General features: G+C 41.9%; 1 protein-coding gene and 1 pseudogene across 2 annotated transcripts in view; one reads left to right on the top strand and one right to left on the bottom strand.

Annotated features, from left to right (window-relative positions):
- GAB1 (GRB2 associated binding protein 1) overlaps positions 1-9,802 on the bottom strand; it is a 125,406-nt gene extending 115,604 nt beyond the window's left edge. For both annotated transcript variants that reach the window (XM_059373049.1, XM_059373056.1), the window contains exon 1: positions 9,721-9,802. In XM_059373049.1, coding sequence (XP_059229032.1) covers positions 9,721-9,792 — 72 coding nt within the window. In that variant the 5' untranslated portion in view covers positions 9,793-9,802. The remainder of the gene's footprint in view (positions 1-9,720) is intronic.
- On the top strand, positions 9,791-10,969 carry LOC131999874 (serine/arginine repetitive matrix protein 1-like; annotated as a pseudogene).
- The last annotated feature ends 7,842 nt before the right edge of the window (positions 10,970-18,811 follow it).

Below are 18,811 nucleotides of genomic sequence, written 5' to 3'. Positions count from 1 at the left end.
ACCACCTTCAGTAAGACTTCTCAGAGTCCCTTCTGCTAAATTCTTCTAGAGTCTTATCTCAAATGTCACTGATCATAATATAATTTGCAATACTAAGTGCATCCTATGTAGCATATAAACTCCCAAAAAATGGAGACAGCCTCTTGGTCCTCTTTTTCTGAATTCTTCACAGTATTTTTTCATAGCAGGCATTCCCTCGGTGACTGGAGGGATATGAACCAAGGGATGAGAGATCTGGCTCTGCCAGAACAGCTAGTTAACATGTAGGACCTGGAACAAATCAGTTAGTCTCCCAGAGGCTAATTTTCACTCCTTATAAACAGTGGAGGTTGGATTCTTGACTAGGGAAGGAGATCCGTGTAATTGGGAAAGATACTTAATATAGCTTGTTTTGGTAATGTAAATCATAGAAAGAAAAACTGGATTAAAAAGTCAAAAGACAGCCAAATGACACATGAAAGAGAAATGGGTTAGAAACATTGAAAAACACTGTACTAGACGATCTATAATTTTAGGTTTAAAACTGTATTATTATCTGGTCATATTGTTCAAGAGATCATGGAAAGTATCACTCAGTACCTTTAGACACAGAGAACAAATGCCATCTTTGTCCTTTGGAAACTAATATCCTATTACAAACACTAAAAAATGATAACTGAAGCCATAATTTTCTTTGTAAACAGATCGTGTATATGTACCTTCTACTGTGTATACTGTGGGTCATTATGAAAATCACCTGGAAAAATATATCAAATACAAAAATATATTATGATTGCTTTTCCTTTTTTGACTACTTACTTAAGTGAAGAAAAAGGAAAAAAGGAATACTAATCAAAAGCACCAGTTTAATTTTGCACCCTGTTCTTCGGAGATAAATGACCTATATACCCAGTGAAGATTACTCAGAAGGCTTTTGGTTTTATGTAACAGCATCACTAGGATCAAATTACCTCCCCAAATACTTTGCATTCTTGTTCAGTATTTCCTTCTACCTTTTCTCAACACTTTAAACATTCAAATCTGAAACTGTCAAGGAGAACTTGTAAAATTTAATACTCCTACACAACTTTGGGGTCAATTATAACGTTGCCGGAGGGAAGGGGGTTCAAATAATACCTCCTTAACTGAATGAGGTGATCATTCCTCTTCAAGATCTACCTAACGCCATTGGAATTCAAAACACTGGAGGGAGCATTTTACCAAGTGTTTCTCTTTCAAGAGTGGAAGATTAAAAGTTCTCTCGCACTAATCAACTGGTCATCCCTCCAACTAGAAGCACTTTCATCTTGGCTGCTGTGACTCTGTCCAAGGCATTAATGGGAATATGTGATGGATCTGAATTGAGAAAGCACACCAGGTACTTAATTCTTTAATCAGGTAGTCATCTGGGGAGGAGTTCTGCTACTCGGAAAGTGGCCTGACCACATTTCCCAATACAGTAGTAACTTAAAACTGCATTTCAGGAGAAGAAAACAATCTACATGGTGGAACATTATTACTCCTAGTCTTGATTACCACATTACAGGGTCAGAAATAACTCCCCCCTTTTAGAGAAAAGATGAAAGAATGTGTGTGTAAAGATTCTAACACAAATACTCTGTGATACTGGTGGCCAGGCTTACATTACAGAGAGAGAAATGAAAACAAAGAGAAAAGAGCAAGAGGGTAGATAGAGATCCACGGGACAAAGAGTGCTTTTACCTTTCTCCCACTTAAAAAAAGTTAGCAAATAAAATGTTATAACAACTAGGTAACTGATGTACTAAAAACAAAAAATAAAGGGGCCCCTGGCTGGTTCAGTCAGTAGAGCATGGGACTCTTGATCTCGGGGTTATGAGTTCGAGCCTCACACTGGGTTTGGAGATTACTAAAAAAAAAAAAGTAAGTAAACTAAAAACAAAACGAAAATAAAAACAAGAACAAGAACAACAGATTGAGTCCCCAACCTTCTCCTCAGAGCTAATGTCCTATGTCCTCATTTCACAAAAGCAAACCTTGACTAAAATTATATTTACCTGCTTCCATCATGTATACTAACTAAATATCTATAGGCAAATGACAAATATTCGACTCAACCAAGCAACAGGAAAGTAATGTACAAAGCCACGGTGTCAACTGACATTTTCCCCCTTCTTCAGACTATGGCTGCCCTCCCCTCACTTTTCTCTTGAAATGTAAAATGGAATGTTGATGTTTTCTTTTTTCATGTGTGGCGTTCCTAAAGAACGCATAAAACTGTTTCCAAAAAAAATTTAAACCACACAAGTCAAAGAAAAATAAAAAAAGGAAAAGAAAAACAATGAACAGGATAGTTAAAGCAAAGTTTAATATTTTTCTTCCTTTAAAAAAAAATGACCTAAGATTTTTACATTGAAAAGAAATATTTGGACTCTCCGTATATTGTTTTTAATTCATGGAACAATGTAGCTATTTGTTTTTTTCCCTTTAGGACTTTTTTTTTTCTTTTTGAACACAGGGAATTATTTAGGCCAAGTATGAATTCAAAGTAAAAAGTTGAGAGAAAAAAGAAATACCACCATAAGAAAAACTCATGGTGAATTTGGCATTCTTTCCAGTATATAAAAATAAAACTCAGTTTAGAAGTATGATAAAAATTTCTGAAATACACATAGAGATGAGAACAGTTAAATGGTAGAAAAAATTTAAGATAACTCACATTTCCCCTTCTAGAAGCTCTATTTCGTGCAACTTACATCTTCATGTGCAGTTTGCATAGAGCAGCTCTGCTAAAAACAACCACATGGAAAATTTTTGTTCCAGATAATACTGCAGGACAGGGCTTGGCAGCTACAAGTTGTAATCAGAACGTTTCAAGAGCTAATGTAACAGAGATAACAACCAAACATGCGTTCGGTGCTCAGCGGTAACTACTTTTCACAAAGCAGGCTGCAAGAGGGTCAAAAGCTGTTTGGTTCTACTTCATGTGCCTTCAGCAATGAGAATTATTCTCTTCAGTTAGAGAGTTTTGCGCCTATTAATAAAAGAACTGCTGAAAATATAAAAGATTCCCTTTTCCAGTTCAGGCATTCTTATATTATTTAAGGGGCTTACACATATAAGCTTGGAATGGTCAAAGTGACTAAAGTGACTTTTCCCAGTACTTCCACAGGCCTGAACTGCCACCTCCTATTCTGTAAGACTCCCTGCCATATACTTGGCAACTGAAGAGGCTACTTATTTAATGGATGTGGAAATCCACTGTACAAAGAACCACTTTTCCCCAGGAGTAATCTGAAGAAGAAAAGAATGCTAATTTTATTTGTGCTTGTAGCCAAAGAGGGGAGAATAAAGAAACCTGTGACTTGATAAGTTTCCTGTACTCAAATCCCTAGACTGAGATAAAAGGACTCACAGAAATGTTGTGACTTCAAGCCAAAGTTCAAATGGCAAACTCAGATGAAGCTCTAACTTCGTGGAAATTAGCCACCATGTTAATTTGAGGAATGTGAAATGAGAGAAACCCCTCCATCAACAGTCAGAGGGGGTTTAATGAGACCCAATAGTGTTATTCTCTTTCCTCCAACACTAGCTGGCACTCACACAGCTGGGCTAAGATGGCTTCCAAAGTCCAAAATAAGACACTAGCCCAAGGGAGTGCTGGCCCTCCTGCTGGAACTCAGGAGCAAATGAATCAAAGGCTCTTTTATTCTCCCTCCCACCAGAACATGCTCCCTCTCTGTTGTAAACTAAATGCTTGCCAGAATGAATTATTTAGCTCAAAACAGACATAAAGAAATTCTTAAATAACACATGTCCCTTGGAATTTTAATAAGTTCAGGTGACCAAACAAGTTGTTTTGTTTGCTTGTTTCTTGTCTGACACATAATATTCACTTGTGGTCAGGATCCCATCAGGAGCATTAGGTCATGGCAGAAACAGAAACTTCTCAAACCACACTTTACAGCTGACATCCAAACTCCATGCTTGAAACTTAGGTGTTCTGAAGCTGTTCTCTTCCCTAGGATGTCTAAACTCAACACAAAGTCTTTGTTCTGCCTTTAAAACCAGGCTTCCCTTGGGATTTACTATTTCTGCCAGCAGGACCTCAGTTCTTCCAAGAACAGAGCCTGAAAAGTCGTTTGTGGATCCTCCCCTGGGAGCCCCCTCCCATTCGCCTCCCAGTTTGAACTCTTAAGCAATTATAGACTGAATCATTCACCTGGCAAGTAATCATATATGGTCTTATAACATATGTCTTGTAAAACGATTTAAATGTAGGTGCATTTACAGCTTGTCTTCACAGATAGATTAGAAACTCCTTGAGGGCAGGGAGCAGGCCTTTCCCTCCACTGTATTCCACACATGACACATTACAAAAGCTCCAGAAATACTAGTTGATTTATTCAGTCAACAGATACTGGCACTTCTATTCTGAGCCAGGCACAGCGCTGGGTACTGGAGACACGAAGACACTGTGACACTCAGGGCAGCAACTTCACAGCCTTGTACGCAGTGAGCCTGTGTTCTATTAAGGCAAATGCTAGAGAGTCCCCAAACTGCTTAAGCAGTTCCTCATACATTCACTAAACTATTTAAAATGAGCAAGAAATTAAAATTTATTTCCCAAAAAGGAGGCTTCTAATAAGAAGCTCCTCCCCTTTGCCTCTCACTTCCAAAGAAATGTCTATGGAAGGTTAAGCCACAAGAGAATTTAGAATCTAGATCTGCATGCCCCTTCCCCATTTTACAGATGAGGAAACTGAGGGTCAGAATGGTCAAAGAATCACCTAGATAACGCAAAATCAATCTAATCCTGCATCCTGACACTCAGTCCAGGATTCCTTTCACAGTAGCTCAATTTACTTCAAATCCTTCACAAATAAAGTAGTAGTCTACCTGCTGTGATGTGCCTTCCCCTATGTTAGTTTCTGTAAGAAAATTAGGAGTTATAGCACTCAATGTTTTGAATCTATCATTCTTAAACTTCCTCGATCTGCAAATTATCAAGGCCTTATCTATATATTTTTATGTTAACTACAAAATATGGAATTCTACTGGGGCACCTGGCTGGCTCAGTTGGAAGAGCATATGACTCCTGATCTCAGGATCATGAGCTAGAGCCCCATGTTGGGTACAGAGATTACTGAAAATAAACTTTAAATAGATACATACATATGGAATTTAGTCATAAAAAAGCTTCGATGCTTTATTTTTAAAGCAGGCTTAATAACTACACAACACACTGAGATAACCAATTCAGCTGTCAACAAGATTATCCAAGTATAACTCTTATCATATTATTGTATTTTGATCAAAGATGATCTTTTTAAAAAACTTAAAATCAAATTTTCAAAACAGCAGAATTCTAAAACTACTCTCCAAACTGATACAACTTTCTAATGATAATTTTAAATCCCAAAGAAAACAATCAGATTTAGGAATTCAGCAAGTTTTACATGGAGAGTTTTATACTCATCATTAAGTCCAGGCATAATGAAACAATAAACAATCAACTATCAACCACCTATCATGAAGGCTTAATGTAATTAGTAGTTGATGATCTTTGTTAACAGAAACAGTGTTCCTGCCACAGGAGAAAAAGTAAAAAGAAAACATTAGGAATCTGAATGGACATTTACTATCCTGAGGTTTTCAAGAAAAAAATTACTTCAACAGAATAATTATGGTCCTTCAATCACTCAGTAAAAGCTTCAGAGAGTCCCTTTACTGCTACGAGTAATTAAAAAAAAAAAAAAAAAAGTACAGAAGAGTTTACAGACCATATCACAATCCCATTTGCTGTAGTGGCACTACTGAGCAGTGACCTAATGCTTAGCACAGATCCTGGGCAGTCCCTGAACAAGGAGATGCTAACTCTGCCTGCTTGTGCTCCTGTCCTCCATGTAAGATGTGAGGTGCCCACCCAGAGAAAGAAGCTATTTCTGTTTCTAGGCCCATTTCCAAAACCAGGGGCATGTTCTGGAAGTCCAGACAAGAACCATCCTATAAACTGACAGCTGAAGAGTGGAGCCCAAGCTGGGTGCAGATTCCAAACCAGAGAACTGGCCGAGGTCTTGCTCCCAGACTGGCTGGCAGCTCACAGGCCACCTTGGTCTGGCCTCAGAAGCAGGTTCTCCTGCTGAGATTACACACCTGCCCAATGCTGACAGCTGGGCCATGGAGGAGCCCGAACCTGGTGTCCAGACTTGAGGCAGGCCACAGGGAAGCTCCTCCTGCAGAGATATGGTGATAGCCAGCTGGCTTGAATCAATCCTTTGTTTTCAGACTTACATTTCATCTTGGCTGAAATTTCAAGTAGTGATGAAAATCCTACCATTATTTCAAATAGCTGATTTGTCTTTAAATAACTTCTTAAAAATCTGAGCACCACTGTTGAGTGCATACTACCAAGAGTTTACTTGTTTTCTGCAACCCTAGTGATGGTGATCTGTATATGTTTCCACTGAGGTCCTTAAAGTGAAAAAGCAGCTGTTTAATATACAACATGGGAAAAAAACAAAACATAGTGGTAGCAAAATTGAAAGAAAGCATGAACATTTTCACCTCCACTTTAAGTAGACTTCAAAAAATTCAGAGGATGAAATACATAGAAGAGGTTCTTACCCTTCTGCAAATAGATAGAGAAAAAAGTAAAAAGAGATGAAAAGGCTAGAAAATATACACACTATTCCAGACTTTCTCTTTTCATGTCCCTTTCACTCTTTCTAGGAAACTTAAGAAAAGCTTTCATACCAGAGGAACACACTAGTGTGCAAAGAAAATGCTGTGTGAGTTGACTATGAAATAGTGAACATAAAAAGGAGTTGTAAATGGAATGCACTGAAGCCATAACGTGAGATGACTTTAAAGATAAAAACTAAAACAATTTCTTGTCATGTAAAAGCCCTTAAGTACCATCTTAATCGTTTGGACTACCCTATAAATACTGTAAACAGTGAGACAACTGTTGAAATCCCATGGGCCAAATGCTCCCCAAAAGAATCAATGTCCAAACTCCCTAACATCTCATTAACAATCTCAATACCATTCATCCAAGATATCTTTTCACAGCAAATCCATTCATTAAAAACCATTATCAAGCAACATTTTGTCTGCTGGATGGCCAAAAATGTTTCCTTTTACCCTTTATTTTCATAAAGATTTTACATGAAAAGAAAACAAGAATCGGAAATGGATGAATATATGCATGCCTTTGAGGGTCAAAGCTGCTTTAGCAAAAACAATCTGAATTGGACATCAAAGCCTAAAGATCGATAATCTGGAAATGTCAAAAAACTTCTGGGCAACCAACTTGACAGCTAAACTATAAGATAGTCCTCATTCTAACTTACAATACTCTAGTCATCCTCTGGGACCCCTTAAATTCTGGTAGCCACCCTGCACACTGTTTTCCTGGGCCATATCCATGTATAAAGAAAACACTAGTACTCAGCCAGGCAAGAAAAACACCACCTCCTCCAAGCTGTTGGGCATATTCTTCCCCCTGCTGAAAACAGTTTAGGGAGCCCGCTATCTCTCAAAAGTATCCCTATGGTTTCAGACTACAATGAGCTTATTCCTCAAAACATCTATTTAAAAAATAAATAAATAAATAACAGTCAGCTTTGGCAAAAGATCTGAAACCACTTTATGCTGTTGGCTCATTTCACATATTGTCTCATTTCTCTGAAAACTCAGAAAGCCACTTGGAGGGCTTATGTTTCTTTAGCCTACGCATCTTATCCCCCAACTTGCTTCTTCCTTGCATTCTCAACTAATATTCACAGACTCCTAGAACGTTATAAACTGAAAGGAGCTTTAAAGATGACTTAGTCTGAGCTCCACTTGAACTAGATGAGTCATTAACCTTTTATAGCAGTTAGGCAGATCTGGGTTCAAATCCTATGGCACATTCTGGTTACTGAAACTGTTTTCTCATTTGTAAAACAGAGATAATACCTACCTCATAAAATTGTTGTAATGAGCAAATGAAATAGTACATATTTGGGGGTGCACTTTCCATTTTATTCATCCTTGCTAAGACAATCTTTTCGGCCAATTTTCTTCTTAAATTATATAACATTAAATTGCAAACCCACTAGGCAGGGCTTCTTTCCCGCTATATTTTCTAATCTTATGATGCCTTGTCCAGGGACAGGCATCTTTTGAGAGAGCCATAAACCAACCATGTGAAAGAATGTGTTACGCCTCTAAAATCACTACTTATTTAAGCAACTCTACTGTCTTTTAGTTTCCTCCTAGAACTTCGTTAGGTCCACGTGTTTTCTAAACTGTGCCTCTCAAAACAAATTCACCTATCTCTCTACTCCCTATTCTCACACACGTACAACCTTTTTTTTTTGGAACTAAAGAACTCAGTAAACCACGGCCCCCCACAAATGTTGGAAGAAAGTTGCATCTCTATCAGAACATTCAGGAAACTCTGATAAGTAAAGAGACGGGATCTGGAAGGGTTCAAGTTTCTTAGGATGTGTGGCATCAAATTCTTAAATAAGAATTACTTGTCTATAACAAATGCCGGCAGAAAGTGAACCAGAAACTCTCTGGTGAGTCGGTGCAGTTAAACACTGCACTTCATTCACTCCACTATCCAAGCAGTGACTAGTAAGATTAATTTGGGTCCTAATACTGGGTGTAGATATTGTTCAACAAGAAGTAAGTTCCATTGGAAGTGCCGGCTCCTGACAATAGATTTGTATTTAAGGAGGCACATATTTGGTTTTGAAAACACATTTTACTAGAAAAATATTGGTTCCATACGCCGGGACAAACGTCATTTCTTTCCTTTGCAGAGGGAAGCGACGAAAGAACCAACGGGCGAGAAGGGGTAAGAATCTAGACCCCTGAAGAAGGCATAGATTTCCACCAAAGTGAGGTTGGTTCTTTCAAGGAATATTTTTCCTAACAGCTAAAAATGGTTTAACACATAATCAGCATCTTGTATCAATTACACCAATGCCATTTAAGGAACCCTGGTGGCCTGGGAAAGGACCGCAACACACAGAAATCCTACGGGCCTCAGCTGTCCCCCCTCCTGCGAGGCTTGACAGCGCGTCCAAGGCGCCCAAATACCAGCCGCCAGGCTCCCCCCAGCGCCCTCCTCTCGCAGCAAACTGCCAAGGCGCTCGGGCCAAACCCCGCCGTCCCTCGATTCAAAACCGCGAAAATGCGAACCCTGCTAGGCAAACGGCAGGGCGCGTAGTTAACTTTTCTTTCCCTTTTGCACGGATATGAGATGCTGGTTTCTAATACCAACTTCTCAGGTCCACAGTCCACTGTGGCCCGCACCTCGGCGGGGGAAGACGAGATGAAAGCGCCGACCGAAGAGAGAGCCGCTGAGTTCTAAAACCTCACTGGTTTCTCGGTTGCGGGAAATTCAGTGTTCAGCAGCCCCATGATGATCAAACGCAGACATAAAGAAAGAAGAACGCTCTTCCCTTCACCTCTGCTGCCAGGAGTAGTAAAAACATGCAGCAGGCATTAGGTGGAAATCCCGGGCCCTCCCACGGGCCGATGAGGCCCGCACGGCAGGCCGTCTGGAAGCTGGAGGAAGAAAGTTAGCCGGCCAAGTGGAGGGAGGCCGGGGCGTGAGCTCTACAGCCTCGGTGCCCGAGCCTGCCGGGGAAGGCGCCGAGGGGAAAGAGATGGGGGACTAAGTTGAAGAGCCCGCCCCGCGCGCGGCCGGGGCAGCGGTGCGGACGGGGAGGCCCAAGGAGAGGCGGCCGAAGCTCTACTTACATAACGCTTCAACTTCTTCTCCGGGGGGGACTTGCGGAGCCATCCGGAGCAGACCACTTCGCCGCCGCTCATGGTGCGCGCCTCTCCGGCTGCCGGCCGGGCAGCTGAGGGGCGGGCGGGCGCGCTCCCGACACAGCCGACGCCCGCCGGCAGCGCAGCGACCAGAGCCTCGCTCCTTCGAGGCGCAGCCGGGGCCGGACGGGACGCGCGGGCTACGCGCCGCGCTGGCTGTGCGCGTCCGAGCGTCTCCCACGCGGGTCCGCGGACGGTGAGCAGAAGCTGGCAGCGTCTCCAAGGCCGACACCTCGGAGCCGGGGCAGCTGTCGGGCCGAGGGCGTCCGGGCCTCCCTTCAGTGCGCCAGCCTAGCCGCCAGGCGCGCCGTCCCGCCGGCCGCCTCAGCAGCGCTCCGGCACAGCGAGACTCTGCCCCAGCACGGAGCCGAGCCTCGGTCCCCTGCGCTCCGCCCCCTAAGAACAGGACCTCCCCGGGCGCTTTCCTAAAGACACTACGTTGCACGCGCGCGCACACACTCTCTCTCACACACACACACACACTCACTCACTCACTCACACAATGCCCCCGTGCGGCGCCCACTCCGGATCGCCCCTTGGTTTCGGTGCGCCCGGCGCGATCCTCCCCTTCCTCCTCCTCGGGAGAGGGTGGGTCACTTCTCCGCGGCGCCCGGGAAAGAGCGGGGGACGGACAGAGGGAAAACGGAAATCGCGAGGGTCTCGTGCGGGCTCAGGGCAGGTCCTGGGCTACGCAGGGAGCCGCCGTGGTGGCAGCGAAACGCGGGGCGTCGCTGGGCGGCAGGAGCTGGGCAGGGCGCAAGTCCCGCGGGAGGGTGGGTCCGCTCTCGCCGCCGCCGGAGAGGGCGGGGAGCGGCGGAGGAACCAGGCACTCGGCGCTTGGCTTCGGAGAACGATCCCACTGTCCCGTCCCCTCCCGCTCTAGCGCCGCTTCCCCGGCCGCGGGGCGCGCGGTAGGCTCAGAGCGGCCGGGCCTCCCCGTTCCCTCTCCCTTTCCTCCTTCCCCTCCCCCGTGCGGGCCGGCTCCGGTTTCTGCCTAGACTTTCTCTGAAACTCCGGCGGAGCGCTTCCAGCCAAAACAACAAGGGCCGGGAGCGGAGGGAGCGGACGGAGGGAGGGAGCGGGAGTCCGAGAGGCACCCTGGGATCTGTAGTTCGGGAAGCTGGAACGGGGTCCTCGGCCGCCCTGCCGCGGCGGCGGCGGCGGCGGCGGGGCCGGAGCCCCCAGCCCGCACCTGGCGGGGGAAGGCGGACGAAGCCTTGGCGAGACCAGGGCCGCCGGGGCTCGGGCCCTGGGAAGACTGAGGAATGTTCGAGTATCAGTTTGTGGTTTGCCATGTATCAGTTCAGAGTTTGTAGTATACACAAGATCAGGGGTTAGGGGGGTGGGGGCTGGGGGGGTTCTCTACTTGACAGCCTGCAATCAAAACGGGAGGCCGCGACCCCGAGGATCCGGGCCAGGGAGACTTAAGGCCCGGGACCAGAGGAGAGAGGGTGAGGGGGCAGCGCGCGCCGGCGACTAGCCTGCTGGGGAGGTCGGGCCCGACCTACCCGGGCTGGCGTGGACGGGTCCCCGGAGCAGGCCTGCCAGGGCGGTAGGGGCGCTTAGTGGGGCCAAAGCATTTGACTGAGTCTTTGTGTGGGACATTTGGAAGTCTCACACTCCCGCCGTTTGTTGCCAGTTTCTTCCACTTGACGTTGTATTTGTTTAAAATCTACCCTTGGAATGTTGGTCTAGAACAGGGAGCATTACTGGATGTCCTACTTCTATTTGCCTACTTGTGTGTGTGTTACAATTATGACTCCGGGTCCTGAGCTTACCATTGTCCTATAATAGAAATATCTTTCCCAATTTACTTATGAAAAACAAAGCCCCAAAACAATCTTCAGAAGGTAATATAAAGAATCAGATGAAAGTGCTCAAAATATTAGGAGGTAAGTTAAGACGGGCATTTGCTTATTAACACGGCATTCATATTCAGGAGTTCCTCTGCAAGTGCGATTGCAGTTAGGTGCTGGGGTAGCGACAAAGATCCCTGCACTCAGGAGGTGACATTCCTGTTGTGGCATAGGATCTTAAAGAAAAGGTCAACAGAAGTACAGATTGTGATAACTGTTGTGCCCTGAGGCAAACAAATATAGTAAAGTGAAAAAATAACTGGGGTGGGCTCAGTCAGATGGGGTGAGAGGTGAGACTCCCTTGAAGAGATATTTAGATGGAGATTTGTAAGATATTGTGAAGAGAAACTCCCAAGACTTGTTTTATGAAAAGATAAAAGGGATAAGCTTGACCAGGGCAGAGGGAAAGAACTAGCAAGGGAACTTGTTGTTTTTCTTAAATTTTAAGGCTTTTTAGAATGCCAGTGATTGTCATTTTTACAGCAGCTAATAAACCAGAGCAATTCTTTTAAGTGTGTGAATGCAGATTTTGTCACAAGTCCAAAGGAAAATAAATCATTGAATTTGTTTTCCACTTCTCCCATAGGAAGTGTGTATGTACACTGAGTCAAAAGCATTTATAATTAACATTCATAACATTCAGATTAGTTCACTGTTGGCTTTAGAAAATTCATCACTGTCTCCACTCCTGTTATAAAGCCTTTCTAATGGAAAATTATAATATATCTTGTACTACTTAGCTTTTGGAAGTTCCAGTAATCTTTTTGTTATTTCAAATAAGAGATTCAGTTATCTCATTTCTATGAGATAGAATATTTGAAGAAATCTTTAAGTATTTTCCCTGTCTTCAACTGTGTTGTTTTAGATTTGTATTAGATTTGTTTTAGATTTGTATTAGATCAAATAAGGGTCAAAGAGAGGATGAAGAGAGATACATCTTTGTGTATGTATTTTAGAAAGGAAATGTGCATTATTTTAACATTACATGCCATTTTTAGATTATCTGTGCAATCACATTTTATATCTTTATACATTAAAATGTATGCCAGAAATAGCTATCACACATAAGAATCTTAACTTCCTTTCACACAACAAATATTTATGTGCAAGTCCCTGAGGACCTAAGATGTGATAAGGAGGGAAGCCAGACCTATTCTTCCATTCCTCTATCCTGGAGAAACACATTTTACAGATAATTAGCCCTGTAAATTCTACAGTACAGTCAAATGTGGCGTGAAATGGTGTGAAAGAAATATAGATAGTTTTATTTGGGCATATAACCGGAGGCTCTACCCCTGAGAGGAGAACGTATAGGTTGGGATACACTTCCCTGAGGAAAAGACTTTAAGTGGAGATCCTCAGGTTGAGTGGGGTTAGCCTGGTAAAGTAGCAGAGAGTATTCCAGAGAGAGGAACTACTAGGTATACAAGTCCTCAGTCTAGAAGGAGCTCTCAAGGACCTGGATGAAGGCAGTAGTGAGGCAAGTGAGAGGGACATTGGACTGGGTGAGGTTACAGGTAAGGGACAGGTTACACAGATGCTTGCAGATTAGAGTTGAGACTTTTTCTTAGAGCAAATGATCCTATCATTTCCTGTGGTTCAAATCACTTGGAACAATCACTACTATGGACTTTGTCATTCACCTCCAGCATCCTCCTTTAACCACATGTCCTCCAGCTTGATCTTTTAAGATTTTCTTGTGTAATCTTAACAGTTTTTCTAGCCTATTAACAATTTGCCTTCTCATGATCCAACAGAACTCTCCTTTCTCTGTTCCCCCTTGTCCAATTTAAATTCTGTTGTCCATATTTTTAATGACATGGTCCCAACTCATTAAACCCAATTCTGGATGAGCCCAACTCTACTTTCTTCTGCACCCAAGCAACCAAGTGTTTTTGGAGGGATTCACCCAACAGGATAAGTGGCATCGCCATAAATTAATGTTTAAAGCTTTCGAGTAGATCCTCATCTTTCTGCAGAGGACAGATCTTAGTTTTCTGGACCCTAAAGCTTATACAGTTTGGAAAGTACTTTTCAAAGAAAAGAATATACAATTACAAATATAAAATTAGGGTGAATATGTGTTTAGAATGAAGACATAAATGACAAACATATTTACTGGATCCATGGAGATATAGATGCCTTTCTTTTGTGATCTCGATGATGATTTATCAGAATCCTTACACAAATATGCTTCCTGAGTGCATCCTGGCTTCCCGTTCCAACTAGGACTCTCCAACTCTCCCAGCTGCTCCCTACCCTCCTGGGAGATCTGCGCTGAAGTTTCATTCACTTTATGGATGTCCCTGCTACCTGGCAGTCACACTTCCTTTATCTAGACAGTGCACTAGCCTACCCTCTGCAATAGTTTGTCTTTAAAAAAAAAAAAAAGCTTTATTGAGATATAATTCATGTGCTATAAAATTCACATTTTTAAAGTGTACAATTCAGTGCTTTTTAGTATACTTACAAAACTCTTCAACCTCACTACTATTTAATTTCAGAATAGTTCATTGACCCCAAAAGAAGCCCCATTAACAAATTCTCATTAACAGTCACTCCCCATCTCCCCCACCCCCTCTGCCTCTAAGGAACACTTAATCTTTCTATTTGCCTCTTTTGGATATTTATATAAATGGAATTATGCAATAAGTGGCCTTTTGTGACGCTTCTTTCAATTAACATATTGTTCTCAAGGTTTATCCATATTGTAGCATATATCAGTAATTCATTACTTTCTATAGTTAAATAATGTTCCACTGTATAGCTATGACACGTTTTGCTTCCCCATTTGTGATTGTTTCTACTCTTTAGCTATTTGAAATAATGCTTGCAATAATTCTTAAACATTCTCAGACTTCTCAAATTTCTGCCTCTCCCACCATCCCCATCAACTTCATGAAGATCTTTTTACGGCAACACCAGATTGCCAAAGTGCTCAGATGTAAACTCCTTAAACAGTAGCCATCAAATATGCAAACCTACATACTATCTGCATTCCTCCCACTCTTCCTTCTTCCTATGACAAATAGAAAACATTGCTTCCTTCCTATGAGAGGCCAATCCCTCCACTTATGCTTTGGATTTCATCCCGGTGCAGCCTATAAATGATCTCTTCTTTATCCAAATACTCTCAACGTAGTCCTTTCCGTTGCCATTTGTGTATGTATGTCTTCTTTTTTTTTTTTTTTAAAGAATTTTTATTTATTTGACAGACAGAGATCACAAGCACAAGCAGGCAGAAAGGCAGGCAGAGAGAGGAAGGGAAGCAGGCTCCCCGCTGAGGAGAGAGCCCGACGTGGGGCTCGATCCCAGGACCCCGAGATCATGACCTGAGCTGAAGGCAGCGGCTTAACCCACTGAGCCACCCAGGTGCCCCTGTGTATGTATGTATTCTAATAAAATTTTATTTACAAAAGCAAATGGTGAGTCAGATTTGGCAAAAGGGCAATAGTTTGCCAACTTTTACTTTATGCCATCATAATCTGAATGGGTTCACTTTAACACACACATAAACACACACACACACACTATACTTTTTAAATATGGAAGTGAACCATTACATAATACCTTTTAAAATAGCATTGTGAGGGGAATCTTATATGAAATTGCTGGTAACATGCAATTATAGATTATTCAATTTTCCCTAATGCTAACACTATTCTTCTGAATAAACTACCATATAATTAAAATGAAAATTGGCTACATTGTAGTTGACAAAAGGGTTAGAGGCAATAGATTACACTTCTCTTTCTCAGGGTCCTGGGATCGAGCTCTATGTGGGGCTCTCTGATCAGTGGGGAGCCTACTACCCCCACCCCTTCCTACTGCTCTGCCCACTTGTGATTTCTCTCTCTGTCAAATAATAAAATCTTTTTTAAAAAAGATTTTTTTTAATCTTTTTTTTTTTTTTAAAGTGATTTCTCTTCTCCTGCTGGGCTTAGGGTTTCTTTCTTGTTCTTTCTCCAGCTCCTTTAGGTGTAGAGTTAGGTTGTGTACCTGAGACCTTTCTTGTTTCTTGAGAAAGGCTTGTACCGCTATATATTTTCCTCTCAGGACTGCCTTTGTTGTGTCCCACAGATTTTGAACCGTTATATTTTCATTATCATTTGTTTCCATGATTTTTTTCAATTCTTCTTTAATTTCCCGGTTGACCCATTCATTCTTTAGAAGGATGCTGTTTAGTCTCCATGTATTTGGGTTCTTTCCAAACTTCCTTTTGTGGTTGAGTTCTAGCTTTAGAGCATTGTGGTCTGAAAATATGCAGGGAATGATCCCAATCTTTTGATACCGGTTGAGTCCTGATTTAGGACCGAGGATGTGATCTATTCTGGAGAATGTTCCATGTGCACTAGAGAAGAATGTGTATTCTGTTGCTTTGGGATGAAAAGTTCTGAATATATCTGTGATGTCCATCTGGTCCAGTGTGTCGTTTAAGGCCTTTATTTCCTTGCTGATCTTTTGCAAGGAAAAGATGGATGATCTGTCCATTTCAGTGAGGGGAGTGTTAAAGTCCCCTACTATTATTGTATTATTGTTGATGTGTTTCTTTGATTTTGTTATTAATTGGTTTATATAGTTGGCTGCTCCCACGTTGGGGGCATAGATATTTAAAATTGTTAAATCTTCTTGTTGGACAGACCCTTTGAGTATGATATAGTGTCTTTCCTCATCTCTTACTATAGTCTTTGGCTTAAAATCTAATTGATCTGATATAAGGATTGCCACTCCTGCTTTGTTCTGATGTCCATTAGCATGGTAAATTCTTTTCAACCCCTTCACTTTAAATCTGGAGGTGTCTTCGGGCTTAAAATGAGAAGATATTTGCAAACGACATATCAGATAAAGGACTAGCATCCAGAATCTATAAAGAACTTAGCAAACTCAACACCCAAAGAACAAATAATCCAATCAAGAAATGGACAGAGGACATGAACAGACATTTCTGCAAAGAAGACATCCAGATGGCCAACAGACACATGAAAAAGTGCTCCATATCACTCGGCATCAGGGAAATACAAATCAAAACCACAATGCGATATCACCTCACACCAGTCAGAATGGCTAAAATCAACAAGTCAGGAAATGACAGATGCTGGCGAGGATGCGGAGAAAGGGGAACCCTCCTACACTGTTGATGGGAATGCAAGCTGGTGCAGCCACTCTGGAAAACAGCCTGGAGGTTCCTCAAAATGTTGAAAATAGAACTGCCCTATGACCCAGCAATTGCACTATTGGGTATTGACCGTAAAGATACAAACGTAGTGATCCAAAGGGGCACGTGCACCCGAATGTTTATAGCAGCAATGTCCACAATAGCCAAACTATGGAAAGAACCTAGATGTCCATCAACAGATGAATGGATCAAGAAGATGTGGTATATATACCCAATGGAATACTATGCAGCCATCAAAAGAAATGAAATCTTGCCATTTGCGACAACATGGATGGAACTAGAGCGTATCATGCTTAGTGAAATAAGTCAAGCAGAGAAAGACAACTATCATATGATCTCCCTGATATGAGGAAGTGGTGATGTAACATGGGGGCTTAAGTGGGTAGGAGAAGAATCAATGAAACAAGATGGGATTGGGAGGGAGACAAACCATAAGTGACTCTTAATCTCACAAAACAAACTGAGGGTTGCTGGGGGGAGGGGGTTTGGGATAAGGGGGTGGGATTGTGGACATTGGGGAGGGTATGTGCTTTGGTGAGCGCTGTGAAGTGTGTAAACCTGGTGATTCACAGACCTGTACCCCTGGGGATAAAAATATATGTTTATAAAAAATAAAAAATTTTTAAAAAATGAAGTGAAAAAACTAGAACTTTTCTAAACAAAAACATACCAAACTATCTTTTGATTTTGGAAAATGTCAACAGAAACAGAAGGCACTAACCCTAAAATTAAAAAAAAGTTATATATTGGGCAACATTAAAACTGAGAATATCTCTTTATCAAAGTCATGTTGAAAGGGATACAAAAACAAGTAACAGAATGGAAGAAGACATTTGCTTATCTCTATTTGCACAGGGCTTATAATTAGAATATATGAAATGTCTGAATCAGTGAGAAGATGATAAGCAATTAAAAATTCAGCTTCCAACCAAGATTGAGTAAAGGAGACTAGATTTACCTACCTTATTGAAACAACAATTTTCATGACATTAGGCCTCAGGCATTAAAGGACAATAATACCTGGAGGAAGAAACAAAGAAGGTGAACATTACAATTGTCCTAGCTCACTCTCTGCAAGAGACTTTCTAGTTTATAGCACAGGGAGCTTGCACTCTCTCTGAGTTGAGAAGATGGATCTGGGGATGTGGGAAGGCAAATGCAGTTAGAACTTATGGGTCAGAGTACTAGATAGGAGAGAGCTAGAGAGAGAGCCCTGGAGATTCCCCACTCAAGGGGTCCCCTCAAGTATTCAGCTGAACACGAATCAGGAGGTACAGGTGAAGAGATTACTTGACACTAGGGAAAGAACTACTGAAAGGGATTACGGGGAAAAAAATCACCAGAGTAGGAGTAGGAATAATTTCCATTCTCCCAACCAGAGTGAAAAAATCATAATTCATAGGGCACTGCTGGGTATTCTGAAGGATTTTTGTCTCAATAGTTGGGCAAAGGGGTATCTGGATGGCTCAGTTGGTTAAGTGTCCAACTCTTGATTTTGGCTCAGGTCATGAGATAGAGCCCTGCTTGAGATTCTTTCTCCCTCTCCCTCTGCTTGTCCCTTTGCTCATTCTCTCTATATATAAATCAACAGATAAAATCTTTTTTAAAATGGTGGGGCAAAATTAGCCCTAGACTAAATGTTGCTGTGGTCTTGCCTAAGACACTGAATAGTAAGACTCTTAAGATCAAACTGTTTACAAGTAACTTAACTATGTCCTAAATAAAAGCTCAATAGATTCATAAGTAAGCAAAAATATCCAATACCCAACCAGATATAATTTTCAATATTTGACATCTAATCAGAAATTACAAATAAGCAGGTAAATATGACCCAAAATGAGGAGAAAAATCAACTGACACTAACCTGGAAACAACACAGATGATAAAATTATTTGACAAAATTAGATGTCATTGTAACTATTATAACTAAACTATATCCTATATGGTCAAGAAGCTAGAGAGATGGCCTTATATTAAGTAGAGACAT

This window comes from Mustela nigripes, chromosome 1 (assembly GCF_022355385.1).
Source record: "Mustela nigripes isolate SB6536 chromosome 1, MUSNIG.SB6536, whole genome shotgun sequence".
NCBI lineage: Eukaryota > Metazoa > Chordata > Mammalia > Carnivora > Mustelidae > Mustela > Mustela nigripes.
Note: the sequence above shows the minus strand (reverse complement) of the source record. Positions and strands in the feature narration are given on the sequence as shown.